This window comes from Hyperoodon ampullatus (genome assembly GCF_949752795.1).
Source record: "Hyperoodon ampullatus genome assembly, chromosome: 5".
NCBI lineage: Eukaryota > Metazoa > Chordata > Mammalia > Artiodactyla > Ziphiidae > Hyperoodon > Hyperoodon ampullatus.
In genome coordinates, this window is record NC_136918.1 from 93147003 (window position 1) to 93166415 (window position 19413).

The following is a 19413-nucleotide window of genomic DNA, read 5'->3' on the forward strand; positions in this document are numbered from 1 at the left end:
TCTTTGTTTTAATTTTATTGGAGGATAGTTGCTTTACAGTTATGTTAGTTTCTTGCTGTATAGCAAAGTGAATCAGTCATATGTATACATATATCCCCTCTTTTTAAAATTTCCTTCCCATTTAGATCACCGCAGAGCACTGAGTAGAGTTCCCTGTGCTAGGCAGTAGGTTCTCATTAGTTATCTGTTTTACACATAGTAGTGTATATATGTCAGTCCCAATATCCCAATTCTTCCCACCTCCCCTTCCCCCCTTGGTAATCATAAGTTTTGTGCTCTACATCAGTGATTCTATTTCTGCTTTGCAAATAGGTTCATCTGTGCCATTTTTCTAGATTCCACATATAAGTGATATTTTACGATATTTGTTTTTCTCTTTCTGACTTATTTTACTCCGTGACAGACTCTAGGTCCATCCACCTCACTACAAATAACTCAATTTCATTTCTTTTTATGGCTGAGTAATATTCCATTGCATGTATGTGCCACATCTTCTTTATCCATTCATCTGCCGATGGACACTTATGTTGCTTCCATGCCCTGGCTATTATTATAAATAGTGCTGCAGTGAACATTGGGGTCCATGCATCCTTTCGAATTATGGTTTTCTCCAGATATATGCCTAGGAGTGGGATTGCTGGGTCATATGCACAGCAAAGGAAACCATAAACAACATGAAAAGACCACCCTCAGAATGGGAGAAAATATTTGCAAATGAAGCAACTGACAAAGGATTAATTTCCAAAATATACAAACAGCTCATGCAGCTCAATATAAAAAAAACCAAACAATCCAATCAAAAAATGGGTAGAAGACCTAAATAGACATTTCTCCACAGAAGACGTACAGATGGCCAACAAACACATGAAAAAGTGGTCAACATCACTAATTATTAGAGAAGTGCAAATCAAAACTACAATGAGGTATCACCTCATGCCAGTCAGAACAGCCATCATCAAAACTTCTACAAACAATAAATGCTGGAGAGGGTGTGGAGAAAAGGGAACCCTCCTACACTGTTGGTGGGAATTGATACAGCCACTATGGAGAACAGTATAGAGGTTCTTTAAAAAACTAAAAATCGAGGTACTATATGACCCAGCAATCCCACTCCTAGGCATACATCTAGAGAAAACCATTCCTTTTTATACTCCAGACCTAGACAGATTTTCTTCTCTTTCTGTCTGGAAAGCTACTGTGCAACCTAATAGATTGCCTCCAATGTGCCTTCCTCTGAGCTATCACATCACTCTGGACATGCCTTCAGTATAGCAACTATCAATATTTTATTTGCATTACAGCTACATCTTTGGTTTTTAGGTTGTTTAGTAACTCAAGGTTTGCTGTTATTCAAAGTAGATGGAGTTCGGGACTTCCCTGGTGGTCCAGTGGGTAAGACTGTGTGCTCCCAATGCAGGGGGCTGGGGTTCTAACCCTGGTCAGGGAACTAGAACCCACATGCATGCCACAACTAAAGATCACGCATGCTGCAACTAAGCATTCCACAACGACGATCCTGAGTGCTGCAACTAAGACCTGGTGCAGCCAAAATAAATAAAGAAATAAATATTTTTTTTAAAAGTAGATGGAGTTATCACTGAAAGCTTAAATTGCTTTGTACTGTACCTTGGGTAATTGAAAATTACATTTTAAATCTTAATATTTATAATGTATGTGTACATTAAGAGGATTCTAATTCAGCTTTGCATGAGTTACCATATTCTTATGGACAAAGATAGGGCAAATGAGAATTAGGGACATGTGGACCAAAGTTCCTGTAAGATTTCTTTTTTGCTTTGTTTCTCAGTTTTTGTTTTTGTTTAATTTTTATCACCCCTCCAAATGAATAGCTCAACAGAAAAACTGCTTGAATTTATGTGTGCTCACAAAAGAAATCCATGTGAGGTTCATTTTCTCTCCTATATTCTTCTGACAAGCAGTTCTACTTTCACTACTATTTTCACATAGTGTATTATTAAAGCTACTAAAAGAGAGATAAGTAGAAAAAAAAAGTAAAAACGTATTTTAAAACTAAAATTCCTCTGATAATTATGAAGAGTTTGCAAATTTCAAGAAATTATGAGAGTTTTAAGACCAGACTGGAATTACATGTACTATAATTTATAAAACCCGAATTTGGAACTGGGGAGATGTTTGGGATATGGAAGGCCTATGTAATTCAAACAGGACAGTGGTTAATGAACAAAATAGATTGAAGCACACATGTGTAGAACCTGAAGATTTTTCCCCAGAGAATATTATCAGGAGAAAAAAAAAAAAAAAAAAACCAATGAAAGATATGAACAAGGAAAGAACTGAAAAAATAACCCAAAAGAAAAAAAATCTCAGAAAGCTAAACATAACATGCTGAAGATTAAAGAACTCAAATTTTAAGTTCTCATTTGATAGAGATAGTGAATATTTTTAAGTAATTAATGCTAGCTGTTGTAACAAAAAATTCAAAATTACCATTGATTAACACAGTACAGTTTTATTTCTTGCTCTCCTCACAGGCTAATCAGATGTTTGGCATGTGGTCCTCTTCATAATTCCTAAAACTCAGTCAAATAACTGAATTGCAAGGGAGGTTGGACTTGTAGGCTAGATGTGTGTCCCGAAAAGTAAGAGCATTGGTTTAGGTAAGCAGCTAGCGTTCTCTGCCACACCTACTTTAAAGTGTATCTCAGAGGACACCCCTTTTATAAAACCTTTCCTGATTCCCCTTAGTTCTACTGAATTTCCTTAAACAGATCTGTCACCTGTCTCATTTGACTTGAAAAAGTCTGGGCTTCTGTTTATTTTGTACTGGGTTTGTCCTTCCCATTAGAATGGATCTTAGCTCTTCTGAGGGCAAAAACTGAGTGTTAATCATCTTTGTGTCTCCTGTAGTAATCAGTGTAGTGCCTTTTGCGTTTAGAGACAATTGTATTTGAATTTGAATTCTATTTGGTTTAGTGGAAAGAAATAAATTCTCAAAAAAAATTAAACTCACTAAAATTACAACTGGCAGCTTTATATAGTTATCTGTTTAGCTTTATTTGGGAGATTATTTTAAAGCTTAGCATATATTCTAATAAAGTCATACTTTAGAAAATGCATTTCAGGCAGGAAAGAGTGATGGCATATGTGTTGCAGATGGAAAAGAACAAAAGATGCCACTTACACTTCCAACATACTGAAAATAATATAATGAAGGCTCTTATAAATGACTGTGCTTCTCTCATAATGAATTAAACACTTCACAAGAACAAAAGGACAATTTTAGAATAGAGTGGTAAATGTAATAGAGCTACTTAGTGAGGAAGGGAGTCATTATTGAGAGATGAAAGAGAAAGAAACAAATTGCAACAATGAGACTATATCCCATGATTGTTTTCCCATTTTTACTTTAGGAAGGTAGATGAGTTACAGAACTCATCTTGATTCTGTTAAGTGTTTAAAGTAAAACTAGGAATAAAATTTTGAAAGTGTTCTTTAAAAAATGTGAATGCCAGTATTGACCGCAGCTTCACGCTGATTAAGGAATCTCTTAATAATGATAAGAAAGCTGGCTCATTCCCAATTCAGACTGATTATCACCAGGGCAGACAGTGTAAGTGATGGCCACACAATACCATTAAGATATATATCAAAGAGTCTGAGAGGGAAACTTTAAGATCTACAGTAAGATTGTCAATCCATGGCAAAATATAGTCAGATCAGATCAATTTTCAATTTTTTTCTTCCGTAAATACATGTGTAGAATGAATGATCAATTGATGGTATACCACAAATGAAAGAGTGGTTCAGTGACATTGTATACTCTGTTAAAAAAATTAAGAGCCACCTAGCCAGAGCATTGGTCATGCTGATGCCATGTTTACATCTTAAAATGTGGATGTAATTCAGATGCATGAGATAAACTTATACTCTTTTTTTTTTTTTTTTTTTTTTTTTTTTTTTTTTTTTAGTTTGTGAGCTTTTTATTTAAAAAGAAAAAAAGAACATTAGCATTTATCACATATTTATATCTTAAAACACCACCCAGTTTAGTAAAAACAGGGCATTCAATGGCACACTAGCAGTGGAAGCTACTTATTAACTACCAATCATTTTTACAAGGTCATACCCATATAAAAATAAACACTAAGGAGAATAAATAGACAATGAAAGTGAATAAGAAACAAGTATAAATAATACCAGATTTTAAACAGGAATCTATAAAAGTTTCACTATATAAGGATTTTCACTCAAAGTATGCAAAATGCATAATCTCAAATTTGGAAGATAGCAAGTTAATAGATTTTCTCATTTGAGGCCTATCCAACCTCAGTAACATTTCTAGATGAAGCCTTAAGTTACTATTATATATTTTAAAAGGACTGGTCCAGTTGCATTTTCTCTATTTTTAATTCCTCCTCTTCATTTACAGTATTGGCAGCAGCATCATTATGTGGATCGTCTAGAAGGTCTTTGTTAAATCCATTTGATTCTTCCTCCTTTTGCTCTTCACCTGTACTACCCTCTTCAGGTGTCTGTGTACTGGGTGTATTCATTAACAAGTCGTTTCCTAGGGACTGACTATTACTCAGTAGCTTTGCCTGTCTTCTTTCCAAGGCCAGTTGTTTATTTCTCTCAATTCTTTGTTGTTGTTCTTCTGTTAGGCTTCTACTCGACTCAGAAGCAAACTTTGCACTTTCAGATGAGTTTGTCAGAAAGGGATCTAACTCAGTAGCAGTTACACCATGGCCATTATTTTCCCCTACTTCATCATTATTGCTAACAAAATCTTCATGTAAAATAGGGAGATCAAGTCGGATTCGTTTTAAACAGGTCTGAACTTCCTTTTTATTTCCCAGATATTCAACTCTGTCAATAAAATCTTCAAATTGCAGTTTAGGGAATAGCCTATGCGCCCAGTGCTCCATGTGTCTGATTAGTGTCTTCAAGTCCTCAGCCTCATGACCTTTACCTTTGAATTTTGCCTTATCAAACACATGCCTTAATGCTGGAAGCCCTCTCTCTGAAATTAATCTCTCAGCATTCAGCTTGGGTATGTTCCTTTTAACTGTTCTCTTTGGAGGTACAGGAACAGGTGCCCCTCTCCCTAACTCTTCTTCAGGTTCAGCTCCTTCACCACCTCTCTCTGGAGAGGCTGGAGGTGGAAATGGAGGAAAAGTTTCATCTTCTATATGCTCATAATCTGGTAGGTCAATCAAGCCATTCTCCTGTGGTTCTAGCATCTTTTCCTCTGGAGGAGACTGCAGTATCCGCAGCTAAACTTATACTCTTAAAGTACTGAGTTTTATTTCAAATCCAACCATTGTATTGAGGGACTTAATTCAGTTGTATTGGGTTGGCCAAAGAGTTCTTTCGGGTTTTAAGTAAAAATTTAAAAGACACATTTTTCAGTTTCACCAAGAACTTTATTGAACAACATATTCACAGTTTTGTTTCACTACATTCTGCCATTTTTCAGGCAACCTCATAATTCCATCTTACCAAAAATTTTTATCTTTTTGAGCAAAGAATTGTTCCAGGTGCCTTTTACAGTCTTCCAGGGAATTGAAATTTTTTCCATTACGAGAATTTTGTAAAGACCAGAATAAATGGAAATCCAAAGGTGCAATGTCTGGAGAATATGGCGAATGAATAGAACTTCCCTGCCAACCTGTAACAGTTTTTGTTTGGTCATCAAAGAAACATGAGGTCTTGCGTTATCCTGATGAAAGATTATGCATTTTCTGTTGACTAATTCCGGATGCTTTTCACTGACTGCTGCTTTCAGTTGGTCTAATCGGGAGCAGTACTTGTTGGAATTAATCATTTAGTTTTCCAGAAGGAGCTCATAATACAGGACTCCCTTCCAATCCCACCATATACACAACATCACCTTCTTTGGATGAAGACCAGCTTTTGATGTGGTTGGTGGTGGTTCATTTCACTTGCCCCACGATCTTTTGCATTCCACATTATTGTACAATATCCACTTTTCATTGCCCATCACAATTTGTTTTAAGAATGGAACGTTTTCATTACATTTAAGTAGAGAATCGCATGCAGAAATACGGTCAAGAAGGTTTTTTTCACTTAACTTACGTGGAACCCAAACATCAAAGTGATTCACATAACCAAGCTGGTGCAAATAATTTTCAGCACTTGATTTGGATATTCTGAGTATGTCAGCTATCTCCTGCGTGGTATAACATTGATTGTACTCAGTTAATATCTCTATTTGATCACTGTCAACTTCAACTGGTCTACCCAACCGTGAAGCATCATCCAGCAAGAAATCTCCAGCACGAAACTTCTCAAACCACTTTTGACATGTTTGATCAGTCACAGCACCTTCTCCATACACTGCAAAAAAAAATCTTTTTTTGCGTTTCAGTTGTGTTTTTACCTTTCTTGAAATAATAAAGCATATTATGCCAAAAATGTTGCTTTTTTCTTCCATCTTCAATATTAAAATGGCCACGCAAAAATTCACCAATTTTGATGGTTTTTTTTTTTTTTTTTTTTTTTTAGTGCACGCTGATATGACAGCTGTCACAATACAATCTAACAAAATTGTTTCAAATGAAGTTAAAGACAACTAAGCACTGAGCTTATGGAAAAATCCGAATGAACTTTTTGGCCAACCATATTTAATAAGTACACTTTTGAAAGTTTCATGTGATAGCATTTGGCTGTAATGGAATTTGTTCTATTTTAAGAATATAACGTAATTTAAGTTTTGAGGATAGAATACTCACGTACATTGTCAAGCATATTATTACCTAGATTTGGATAAATTACAGATCAGAATATGTCCCTGCCTGAAATGTTAAGAACCTTACCCACTAACTCAATTGCCTTATACCTGGTTCAGTCAGGTCCCACAACAGTAGCATTTAAATATTCTATCTTATTTGGTGTGAACACAAGGTCCGAGGACTGTTTGGGATTAAAGGTTAGTATCATTATTTCTGACAAAAGATCAGGTTTATTGTTTCTGGAAATAATTGATATATTGGGCAGACTCTCTCTCCACCCAGAAAATATGTATTTTACTTGCCAAGAGAATATTAAATTTGCAAATGAATCTAAGATTTAATTTAATAATATTTTGAGATGATAACAGAGTTTTAAATTTTCTTACAGAGATCAAAATTTTCTCATTGTTCTGAGGCCATTTTCCCAGTGACTCAGTGGCATTTATTTATTCTGGGAAAGAGTTGACACAGAATAAAACAAAGGAGTCTATTGAATTTCTGAACACATTTTTAAAATATAGAACTGTCTTGAGATAGAATTGAGTCTCTATTGCAAATATTAGAATTTTTGTAGACAAAAGGATTTGGGTTCTATTATGTTAAAAAACTAGTGAGCTCAGAACAGAAAGGTTATACCTATACCACATCACAAATGAAATCTATGAATTATATAAGAGCACATTTTCCTGCTATAGTAAATGGAGGAAACAGTAGAACCAGTCAGATGGAGAGAGAGGGAGAGATTTAGAATAGATATGGCTAGAGCTTTAGATTCTTCTTGAGTCCTTTGGAAAGGATCTAACATCTTCTCTAGGGCAGATTGCAAAAGGTGGGTGTGAGTGTAAGTTTAGTGGGGTCTAAGACAGACATGTCTCCCTTCCTAGGTGATAGTGTGAGATATTAGATTCTTTTAGAGTGATCCCATGTCCATACTGAATCCTAAGTGGTTTTCATTGCAATGGACATGGGTGGAGCCAAAGGGAATGGGCTTAAAATCAGATTTGTAGGGTCCTTGCATTCCAACACTATCTGGGAGTGTCTATGAAAGTTCTCTAGGTCCAGTTAGAGAGTATGGTTCTGGCTGAGAACAAGTGAGCCTAACCAAAGATATATATGGAAGCACAATGAGGCCTAGACCTGGATACCAGAGGTCATGGGACGATCATGGACATTAGCAGTAGATGCCAGCATACAATGCCGCAGACCAAGAAGAATGAGTTACTCTTAGTGTAGGCCAAAGCAGATGAAAAATAATGGTAGAAAAAAATTCCCCATGATGCCAGGGCAATAAATAAGCCACCCTAACCCTGCTCATCAAATTTAGATCACTTCAAAGAGAAGGAAAAAAGAAAAGAGAAGACTATTGAGGAAGATCCATAATTGACTGACTAGTTATATAAGTACCTAACATAAAAACTGAACTGATTACCTAAAAATAAGATGAGAGGTACTGAGCAAAATGAGAAGTTCTAAAATAAGCTGAGTTCAATTATATAGATAAAAGGCTAAATTCTTGTGCTTACTATCTAGCTATTATTATTTTACAAGTCATAATTTTAACATATTTAATTATATTTACCTAACAAAATGAAACACCAAATTAGAACTTTAACAAAAGCCATATTTTAATCAAAGTACTAGCCCTAAATTTTGGAAGATCAAACTCCAACTGACTAGTAGCTAAAGAAGAAATAGGAGGAGGTATAATTGGGAAAAACACACGTATCTCCCTGGAACTCAAAACTGGAACTTTTCTTACCTTGGCAAATCTTCTCCAAAATTTAGTTGCATTTTGAAATCCCCCATTTCAAAGCCCCATCCAGTAAAAAATACTTCTGATATGCTCAGTAGAAGAAACCTGATCCCATATTTGTCCTATGATAGGGAATTTAAGCTCCATTTCACTTAAAAAACACCCCCTTGTACTTATTCAGGTCTGCCCTGAGTTACTAAATATATCCTTTTAATATCTTTGCTTTGCTCCAGTATAAATAATAGGATAGATATAAATCACACTTTAAAGATGTTGTACAAAATATTTAATAAGGCATGAAAATAAAATATTCCTGATTATTAGTACTTTAAGAGCTAATTAGAAAATAAGCTAATCTGTTTTCTCTTCCATAATTAATTTTAGGTACAAATAATGCTAAGGCATTTGTAATACGTAGCTGGGTATAAAATAGTCAGTAATTAGACCAATAATTTTTATTGGTCATCCATTTTATCACATTTGGAAACTAGAGAGGAGCAGTAGAAAGACCCCTGGATTATGGTACCAGATTACTGGGTCACACTGGGCACATCACTTATCTGAGTCTTTGTTTACTTATAAAATGAGAGTATAGACAATATTGCTAAAACTTCTTTTTGTTTTTTCATCATGTAGATCTTTTTATATTCTGAAAGAGGTAATGCCTGAGATGAATCTTTGAAAGATAAGTTAGGAAGAACAACAAGGATTTTGGAGAAGGGCAAGTGAGATTGAAAAAACAAAATGGCAGGCACAAAGATATGGGAAGAGAGTTCATGGAGTATACTGGGTACTGCGAACGGCTCAGTATGCCTAGGATATTAAGGGATAAGTTTGGAAAGGAAGAAAAGCCACATCATACAGGCTGGTGGGTGGCATTCTGAGTAGACTGAGGTTTAGATGTCAAGACACTTGAGTTTTAGACCAACCTGCACTTAAGAAGCTTTGGGGAGCTGGGCTGGTAAATTAACTCCTGGTGTTTTTTAATCTATGAAAAAGGGGAGATTTAGAGTTGATAAATTTTGTATCTTCTGTTCATATTTTTCCTTTACATTTTTGTGATTATACAACCTTATCAATCAAAAATAATTACTGCTTATGCTATATATCTACCCATGTAAAAAAAGTTATTTTCATGTTTATTAGAAACAAAGAAAATATTAATCTTAATAAGGATAAAAACAACTAAATACTATTTCAAAAATGCTTTTAAATTTTATTTATTAAAGTAACAAAAGACCCCTATATTTTTACTAAATAATACAATTAGCAGTGGAATACTTTTTAATAATTTTGAAAATTTTGGTTTACCATTTTGTGATGCAGCAATATGTTCCTTTATCTTAAAGGCACAAATTAAGTACATTTTTTAAAAGATTCCTACCCATAGCTGCTTGCTATGGTAAAGGTTAAAATTTTGAAATTTTCATCTTTTTGTAAAAAAAAAAATTTTATTTAATGCCTAAATTTAACAACTATTTTATGGTCTTTGCTGTGAGTTAGCTTATGAAAATTCATGAGCTACAGAATATTTTCATAATCACACTTGATAACATTACAAAGTTTTGTAAAGATTTTACTACTTAAAGGTCTTGTTTCTATAAAATTAACTACATTAGTGTTATCCCCATGTTTCCCTCAGAATTATGCATATATCATTGTGACAACCAAGTGGAGTGAGTGTCAATATGTATATTAAGAATAAATTAAATATTTTTAAAAAATAAATAAGTAGAAAGAGAAGCTCTATTGTTTTCATCCTACATCCCAATACACCACTTTGGAACCCATTTCTTTATGTAATTAATTTAGAAAAAGAATTATATGAACAGGTTTTTAACTCAATCACATTGGTAATGCAACAAGATCTCTATTTAAGGACATAATTTAACATTAAGATATTGTTTTTTTGAAAAGATGAAATTCTAAAAGAAACTTGATGCCAATGCCTTTTTTCCTTTGGACAGTTATGAAGGTTCTTTTCTGTAAAGCATAATTTGAAGTTTTATCTTTTAGGCTATAGTTAATTAGCATAAGTTGCTTAGAGGATGTTTTGGGAAAGGAAAAGAAACAGGAAAGGCTACCTGCAGAGCACAATAATCAGAAGTTCTTACATGGAGATTTTAGCATTAACAGTTTACAAAGAAAAGGCACATACTCTAGTGATTATTGATTGCTTCTTGGGGAAGGGCAGGAGGGGGTGCAAAAGAGAGCGGGGGACTTGAGAGAATTTAAGGGTTTGAACATCTGATTAAGAAGCACAATTAAAGGATCCAGTAAGGGAAATACATTTGTGCAGATGGCTGTGAAAGAAAAATGATTGTCTTTGCTGTCATGGGTCATAAATTCACTCTTTTTCTCACAAAAGAGATAATTGATGCTTCAAACATTATGGACCAAAAGTACAGCAGTGAACCCACAGTTAGTATTGAGTTCATATTGTTTTTTTCTTAAATGTTACTGGAAGAATGGCTTTTAGGACAAAACAAAATTCCATTACCAATGATAAAAAAAACTGTTTCAAAAGAGTGAACCAGGGTGATTGCTTCCTCCTTATGAATTGATCTATTTTTTGCCTTCATGCAGTGTTCGTTTTCATCAAACCTTGTAGTTTTTTCAGAAAATGACAGGGATAAAATTAGAGAAAAAATGATCTGCTCTTTTAATTTATTTTAAAAATTTTATTTAAAAATTTATTTTTTTAATAAAGAGGAAGGAGAAGAAATACTAGAACAATAGCATGTATGAGGGTAATGCTGCAATTTCAGTTTCTCCCAAATGGTCATTATTTCCTTCCCTGTGCTCTCTTTATGCTCTTCCACGTGCTCTCTTTATGCTCTTCCACATCCCCTTCCTTGCTCAGCAAAGCACATTTTCCTTCTCTTGTTAAAGCAAAACACTATCCTTCTAGTTTCCAGAGGAATTTCTTAGTTGAATGTTCTTTGTTATTATTATCTTTATGTGAGATTGAGCAATATAATCTCCCAGAGCTTCAATTATTTTTGTAAAATGGGAGTTAATAATTTGTCCTTTTCACTATAAATCCTTGAAAGGTTGGAATAGGTAGCGTATCTCTTTCTACTTGTGGTATATATTATGATACATCACACATAATTGTAGCTCAGTAAATATTGTCCTTTTCTGAATAACAGACTGGAAGTTGTTCCCCCGAATGATCATTATTTCTTGAGCTAATATGTGTGAAATGACAATATATAAATATATTTTTATAAGTTAAATCACAAAGGAATTTAATTATTCCCATTTTATATAAATCATATATAGACACAAAGAAGATTCAAGACAAAACTGTATAATAACAATCAAAGCAGGAATGACTCATATTATGGATGAGGCACTTTGACTCTTATGTCTGTTAACTCATTTATTCCTTACCACAGGCTTCACCTTAAGTTTGTCCACATTGGACAGCAGAACTTTAATTCCAATTATCATATATGTACAACCCTTTTAGAACACCTACATACAACATATATAATAACAGGACATTTTTAATTCGTCTTTAATGCAAGCTTTCGTGAAGTTGACAAAAGAGTTTGTTGATACTGATGTCTAAATCTACACTTGTAAGAAAGATTAAAATCAGCTCACTCTACAGATACAAAAACTATTATGAGTTTACACATCATTCCCCAGATCTTTTCCACCAGGAACTGATGGTAACTCTCAGTGTAACTAAGGGGTGTAGCCCAGTTAGATCCAGTTCTTCAGGTTTTATATTGTTCTTGTCCCATGCTGAGATGTCCACTTTTTGCTTGTAGATTTTTTTTTTTGAGTTAATTTTCTGATTAACCTGGGAAGTTACCATGGAAAGTTTTTACTCTGACCTGAGTTGTTGCATCCAGTGTTCTTCTGAAATGGAAAAGGGGTCACAAAAAAATCATTCAAACATTTTTGTCAGTGAGACTCTCTTCTTGTTTGGATCTTGAATTCAAAATGACTTCCCCATGGAATAAGAGGCATCAAAGCCATAATACACTCTGTTCTGTACCATAAAATGACAGCCTGTCCTCAAGTCTTATGGGACAGATAATCAGTGAAATCATGCTGTTTTGACTGCTGAAGACCAGTTTCTGATGGCTGCCAACGCCGTGAGATCCTGTGTTCTGTGTCTGAATTATTCTGCGATAGATCTTTCCAGAAATATCGTTCCCTCTTCTCTACCTTCCTACCACGCTTATTCACTTGCCTCTCATTCCCCTGCTATTCTTGCCTCAGTATGCTCTCTTAGAGCATTATTAGATTTTATACACTTAGAACATTATTAAATTAGTGTTTAATTATATTTTATACCATGATCTTTCATTTCAGATATACTAGAACATGTACGCAAGCCATTTCATAAAGAGAATTATTGCCTAAAGACTGCTAAGTATCAAAGCTCCAAGAGAAGAGGTCACTTAGCAAACGGTTGGCCATGTGTTTCTTTGCATTGCTGGCAAAATAAGTTCCCTTTGAAATATTATGAATAAGTCATCATCTAGGCTACAGGCCAGCTTTAATATTTCTGTTCTCTGGAATGCCCCAGTGGAATGTTATGCAAACCCAGCAGATAGCAGGTGAGGCTTTCAGGGACAATGCCCCAAATATCTTTCAGTGCTGCAGACTTCAACTTTGCTTCAAGTTGAACTGGAATCCTGCCCAAGAAAAGCAAAGAGTTCATGGTTTAGGGGAGCAGCCCTGACCCAGATACCTAATATCAGACAATGTCTTCGCTGAGACATGAGCTCAAAATATGCTTTTGACATTGAGTATGCCACAGTGTCTCTCTCTTTTTCTTTGCATCTATAATATCTATCAGATATAGGAATGACAATGATAAATGACAATGAAAAAAGAATGACTAAGCAGTTGAGTGTATTAAACATTCATCTCCCGGAGCCGCTAAGCTAATCATTTAGTCTCAGGTCATTCGTGTTAGGTTCACTCACCCTCACAGCATATTTTCATCCCCAAGATATATTACTTCCTATTTGTCAAAATCAGTATAAGAAACAGTAGCAGCAAGTTCCCAAGAATAATGTTCTTTAAAAAAAGGAAACCCACTATCCTTGCAAACTAATATATTATTCAGCCATCAATATATCTACCTATACATCCATTCATTCACTTGTTCATTCACCCACTTATTTAACAGAAAGATTTTTTAACACCAAATTAATTTCTAAGCACTCTGCTGGGTATTACGAGATATGGAGGTGAACAAGCCAGAGCCCTTTTCTGAGGGAGGGATCACAATCTTTTGGCTTAATAAGATTTAAAAAATCAAAGAATTACAGTAGGCAGCCCTACATAGGATTTTGCTCAAGATTATTTTAACATAGCAGAAGAGCACCTGATTGAATTAAGAAAATCAAGAGGTTTTCTTGAGGAAGTAGCACTTGAATTATGTCTTGAAGGATAAAATGAATAATCCAAGCAGATAGAGGGAAGTAGCAGTGCTCTATGCATATGCAACGCCCTACAAGCATAAAGTGAACATGACATATTCTGAGCTACATATGAATAAGGAGGTGGTGGTGGGATGATGTGTAGGTTGCATAAGCCAACTGTTGTATGACATTTTAAGAGACTTCTATTTGATTCTGAAGCCAGTGTTTATTCGCTAAAGTATTTTAAGCAGTAGGCTTATGGATTTATTAGGGTCTAGTATGGGGAATTGATTAGAAGATTTGGGACAGTAGACAAAGAAATGAATCAGGAGGGCTTGGCACTAATAACCCCTTTACCTAATTAAGTCCTCTTCTTCCTATTAACCTATTTACTTTCTTCTCATCATAAATGGTCTTACCTGTTGCTAATCTACCTGAGATATTTTAGAGTAAATTTGATTAAAATATTTATTTAAGATAATGTGTGCACAGCACTATGAGGAAGTAGAGGAATAAAAGATAAACATGGATATTTTCTCCTGTCAAGATGTTTTTTATTAAATTGGAAACATTCAGGATCCAAGTATCTTTATACAGATAGGATGGAAGAAGAATGTTTATGAGAGAGATTGAAAAGAAGGAGAGATAATATCTATCTGAGACAGAGAGGGATTGTGAAAGGCTTCAAGAGGAAAATTATCAGAAGAAAATAACTAGAATTTCAATCAGTGAAACTAAGCAAGAGGAGAAGGAGAAATTTTAAAGAAAGAGAAGTTATGCAGATCTTCTGGCATGCATCCTGTAGCGTTTTTTTTCCTTCTTTCTTTAGGGAACAGAGGGAATTAATGGATTGTGACCAGTTCTTTAGAATCTAACCAAGGTGGAGATGTCCTTCTGTAAGTTATTTGTATATTGTATAGTGACAAAATGAACAAAACATACTAAGACCCTGCTTTAATGTATTTAAGCAAATATTTATTTTTCTCCTTCTATGTCGCAGGTACTGTTAAAGGTCCTAGAAATATAATGGTGAAAAATACAAGCAAAATGTATGTCCTAAATATCTTACATTCTATATGGGGAAGACATATAATAAATGTAAATATTTAAAGAGATTAGGTTATTTCTGTAAATGTTAAATTCTATAAAGGAAATAAATCTGAGTAATGGGATAGACTCAGGTAGGTAGGGCTTGGGCTGTCTGGATAGGTGATCATGGGGAACTTCTGAATAGTTTAACTTTTTAAAACTTTTTAATGAGGTATAAATATACACAAAAAAAGTATAAAAAATCACTAACCTTTTAGGCATTGCTTTATATTTTGGGAGGGATATATTTTTACATGTTCACCATGTAGATCAAGATATGGACCATGTTTAGCACCACAGAATTTTCCCTTTGGCCCTTTCGCTAACAATACCCTGTTGTCAACTGCCTGTTGAGTATTTTACATTTGAAATAAGAATAATGATAGAGATCAACCCTCTGAAAATCTGCAAGCAGCGTATTCCAGGCAAATTGAACAGCAAGTACAAATACTCTGAGGCAAAAAAAAACAACAACAACAACAAAAAAAAAACTTGATTGTTTAAGACACAAAATTAATGTCAAAGTAGCTATAACATAGTGAAACATAGAAAAATGGTAGATTATATCAGAGAGTTATGCAGCAGGAAGGTTATGTAAGGCTTTTGCTTCCACAAAAGAATCTGGATTTTTCAGCTTCCAATGTAGAACCTGTTGAAGAGATTAAAAAATGTCAAATATAATTGATTGTTGTAAACATTCATTCCAAAAATGTTCATGCAGAAGGTATGTGAAGATTGAACTATGACAGTGGGCATGGAAGCTAGGAGCCCAATAATGAGTTCGTACTCAAGAAAATAGATGATGGAGTCATGAATTTTGGTAGTGCAGTGGAAATGGATAAGATTTGCTAGATTCAATAAAAATGTAAGGAAATGAAGCAAGGTAATGGGACAGATTAACTGGATGTGGCATATTCAAAACAGAAATAAATTGAGGATGATTCTTAGGCCTAAGCAACTAAGTGACTAATGGAAATATTCATCAAGATGGAGAATACTTGGCAAGAGTTAGGGATGTATGTAAAGACATGAGTCTAGCTTGACCATTTATGTTTGAGATGCCCAAGGGAGATGTTAGACAGATTTCGGATTCAATTTGGGGATTCTATGTTAGATACTATATTTCAAAACATGAGACAGAACGAAATTACCCCAGGAGGGAGTACAGATAGAGAAACAAAGAGAACTCTGAGGCATAGCAGCAGAGAAGTACAAACTAGCAAGGGAGACTTGGAAGGAGTAGACAGAAAGATAAGAGAAAAATAAGAGAATGAGATACAATAAATGCCAACTGACACAATCTCTTTCAGACTCAATGTCACAGAGACTTTGATAAGACAAAATGTTGAGAGTTGGCCATAGGATTTGGCAAGTTAAAGAACTTTGGGGAAAAAAGTTCTATTTCTTATTAATCCAGTATTATTTTACCTGTTGATTTAGTCATTATTCAAGAAGAATTTACACAAAAGCCATGGTCTTCTTTTTCTTTTTTTGTTAAAAAAAAATTTTATTGATGTATAGTTGATTTACAATATTATAAAAGTTCTAGGTGTACAACATAGTGATTTACAATTTTTAAAAACTATACTCCATTTATAGTGATTTTAAAATATTGGCTATATTTCCCATGCTGTACAATATATCCTTATAGCTTATTTATTTCATCCATAATAGTTTGTACCTCTTAATCCCCTGCCCCTATGATGCCCCTCCCTCCTTCCCCTTCCCCACTGATAACCACTAGTTGGTTCTCTATATCTGTGAGTCTGTTTCTTTTTTGTTATATTCCCTAGTTTGTTTTATTTTTTTAGATTCCACATATAAGTGATATCATACAGTATTTGTCTTTCTCTGACTTATTTCTCTAAGCATAATACCCTCCAAGTCCATCCACCGTGTTGCAAATGGTAAAATTTTTATTTAATTCATGGTTTTTAAAAGGGAATATTTACAAACTTTAGGCTTTCTTGGTGCTTGAACGATACTCAGTGTCAGCAAGGCCACATCCTTACTGAGAAAAACAAGTAACAAAAAAGATAATGTTAAGGTGACCCTGAGTAGTATTTATATCTCTACTTTCAGCTTTTCAGCATTTTAAAAATCCTATTACTCTCAGTCCACCAGTGTTTCTGATTTAATATTCTTTTATATATATGGTTCTGAATTTAGACAGAGAGACAAAATCACTAGTCCATTTTCCCAAAGCAGTTCACCTCTTACTGTATCATAGCTGGCCACTGCCATCTTCATAACTGAAGAGAAGCAGGATCTACTTCTACTTTTCACCAAATGTGGTTAAGATATATAATTTTAACACATTTCTTAATGAAGACAGTATTTTTTAAAGAAGTTTAAGTTTCACAGCAAAATTGAGAGGAAGGTACAGAGATTTTCCATATATCCTCTGCCCCCACACCTGCATAACCTCTCCACAGTTCAACAAAATTGTAATAAATATGGTGTTATAACACAAGAGATTTAAAAAAATAAATACCAGGCTTCCCTGGTGGCGCAGTGGTTGAGAGTCCGCCTGCCGATGCAGGGGACACGGGTTTGTGCCCCGGTCCGGGAGGATCCCACATGCCGCAGAGCGGCTGGGCCCGTGAGCCATGGTCACTGAGCCTGCAGTTCCGGAGCCTGTGCTCCGCGACGGGAGAGGCTGCGGCAGTGAGAGGCCCGCGTACCACAAAAAAAAAATAAAAATAAAAATAAAATAAATACCGTGACAAAATGTGTGCACAGAATTTCTCCTTTTCAAAAGAGAGTATTTGTTGAAACCAAATACATGTGAGCGTGCGCCGTGCGCACACTCACACACATACTTTCTTCTCCTTCCCCTAAAACAAAAGAGAAGCGTCTCTCCAAAGTATATAAATTCTCTCACTTGAGAGGCAAAAACTCTGTGTGAGGGGATATACACTTCTGGCATTGTGACTAGGAAATGTGGGCCAATCTTCCCAGCATGAACAGATAGAAAACCTAATCAAAATATATTATTAAAAAACTACTTGAAGGTATCATAAAGGCAACAAGCCACTAAAAAATTAGTAACCAAGGTCTTAAAGAAGAAAAAACCTAGATAGAGAAGCCTGGTATGTGGAAAATGCCAAAAGGCAAGTGAGAAGCTGAACAGAGCTTTCTTATGGGGCTCGGAGTGACACAGCTGAAGTCCAGAGCCTGCCAAGGAAGCAATGCCTATAAGCACACATGATAAGGACTGTACTCTAGGAGTTAGTGTGATCTAGAAATGGTCTCGTTCTCACAGGATAAGGAAGTCCAACTTCATATCACCTAGCCTCCTACAATTAGACTAAATTCATAGAAGGTTATTAGTTCCCTAGACTATTAGTTCCCTAGACTATTCTTCCCTTTCGAGGAAGAAAAGACATAACACTAGACTTAATTATATACAATTTATGTTACCCAAACTAAAATCATCAGGCATATGGGAAAAAAGAACATTCTTTTTTTAAAAAAGAAAATATGGGTAATAGAGCCAGACATATAAATGATTCAGGTAATGAAGTTATGCAATAACTTTAAAATAATATCCTGAATATGTGTAATAATGGCATCACACAATGACTTTAATATAAGTATCCTGAATATTTTCAAAGAAATAGATATAATTGAGAGGTTCTGAAAAGAAATAGTGTTTAAGAAAATGAAAATCTGGGCACTGAAAAACACAGTAACTGAAATTAAGAATATGGTGGAAAGGGGGCTTCCCTGGCACAGTGGTTGGGAGTCCGCCTGCTGATGCAGGGGACGTGGGTTCGTGCCCCAGTCCGGGAGGATCCCGCATGCCGTGGAGCGGCTGGGCCTGTGGGCCATGGCCGCTGGGCCTGCGCATCCAGAGCCTATGCTCTGCGGCAGGAGAGGCCGCGACGGTGAGAGGCCCGCGTACCGCAAAAAAAAAAAAGAAAAAAAAGAAAAAAAAAAGAATGTGATGGAAAGGTTTCACAACAGATTACAAACACCTGAAAATATCATTAGTAAAATGGAAGATAAGTCAGAACACTGTGTGAAGAAGTACAGTGAATAAAAATGATGGAACAACCACAAAACAACATGATATACCTAGGAGTTACAGTGAGGAGGGCTACCATATGTGTGACTGGAGTCCCAGAAAGAGAAGAAAGAATGGAATAGAAGCAATGTGTGGAAAGACATGGCTGCAATTTTCTAAATCATTAGAGTTTTGAAAATAATAACTCAAGAATAATGATTAACCTCTAAAAAGAAATGAAATTGAGTTATTTGTAGTGAGGTGGATGGATGTAGAGTCTGTCCTACAGAGTGAAGTAAGTCAGAACAAGAAAAACAAATACCGTATGCTAACACATATATATGGAATCTGAAAAAAAATAGTGGTTCTGAGGAACCTAGGGGCAGGACAGGGATAAAGATGCAGACGTAGAGAATGGACTTGTGGACACAGGAA

At 35.1% G+C, this 19413-nt stretch overlaps 1 protein-coding gene and 1 long non-coding RNA gene across 2 annotated transcripts in view; one reads left to right on the forward strand and one right to left on the reverse strand.

Annotated features, from left to right (window-relative positions):
* Positions 1 to 19413, forward strand: part of LOC307053633 — a 64801-nt gene that overhangs the window by 12349 nt on the left and 33039 nt on the right. The gene's annotated exons all lie outside the window — the stretch shown is intronic.
* On the reverse strand, positions 3957 to 5228 carry LOC307053894 (TIMELESS-interacting protein). Its single transcript, XM_079705356.1, has one exon. It carries the CDS (start codon positions 5220 to 5222, stop codon positions 4353 to 4355), a length of 870 nt encoding a protein of 289 aa, XP_079561482.1. The 5' UTR covers positions 5223 to 5228; the 3' UTR covers positions 3957 to 4352.

Bases quoted from the DNA above. Each gene is read 5' to 3' on its own strand.
- LOC307053894 (XM_079705356.1), bottom strand. From the start codon at position 5,222: ATGCTAGAACCACAGGAGAATGGCTTGATTGACCTACCAGATTATGAG.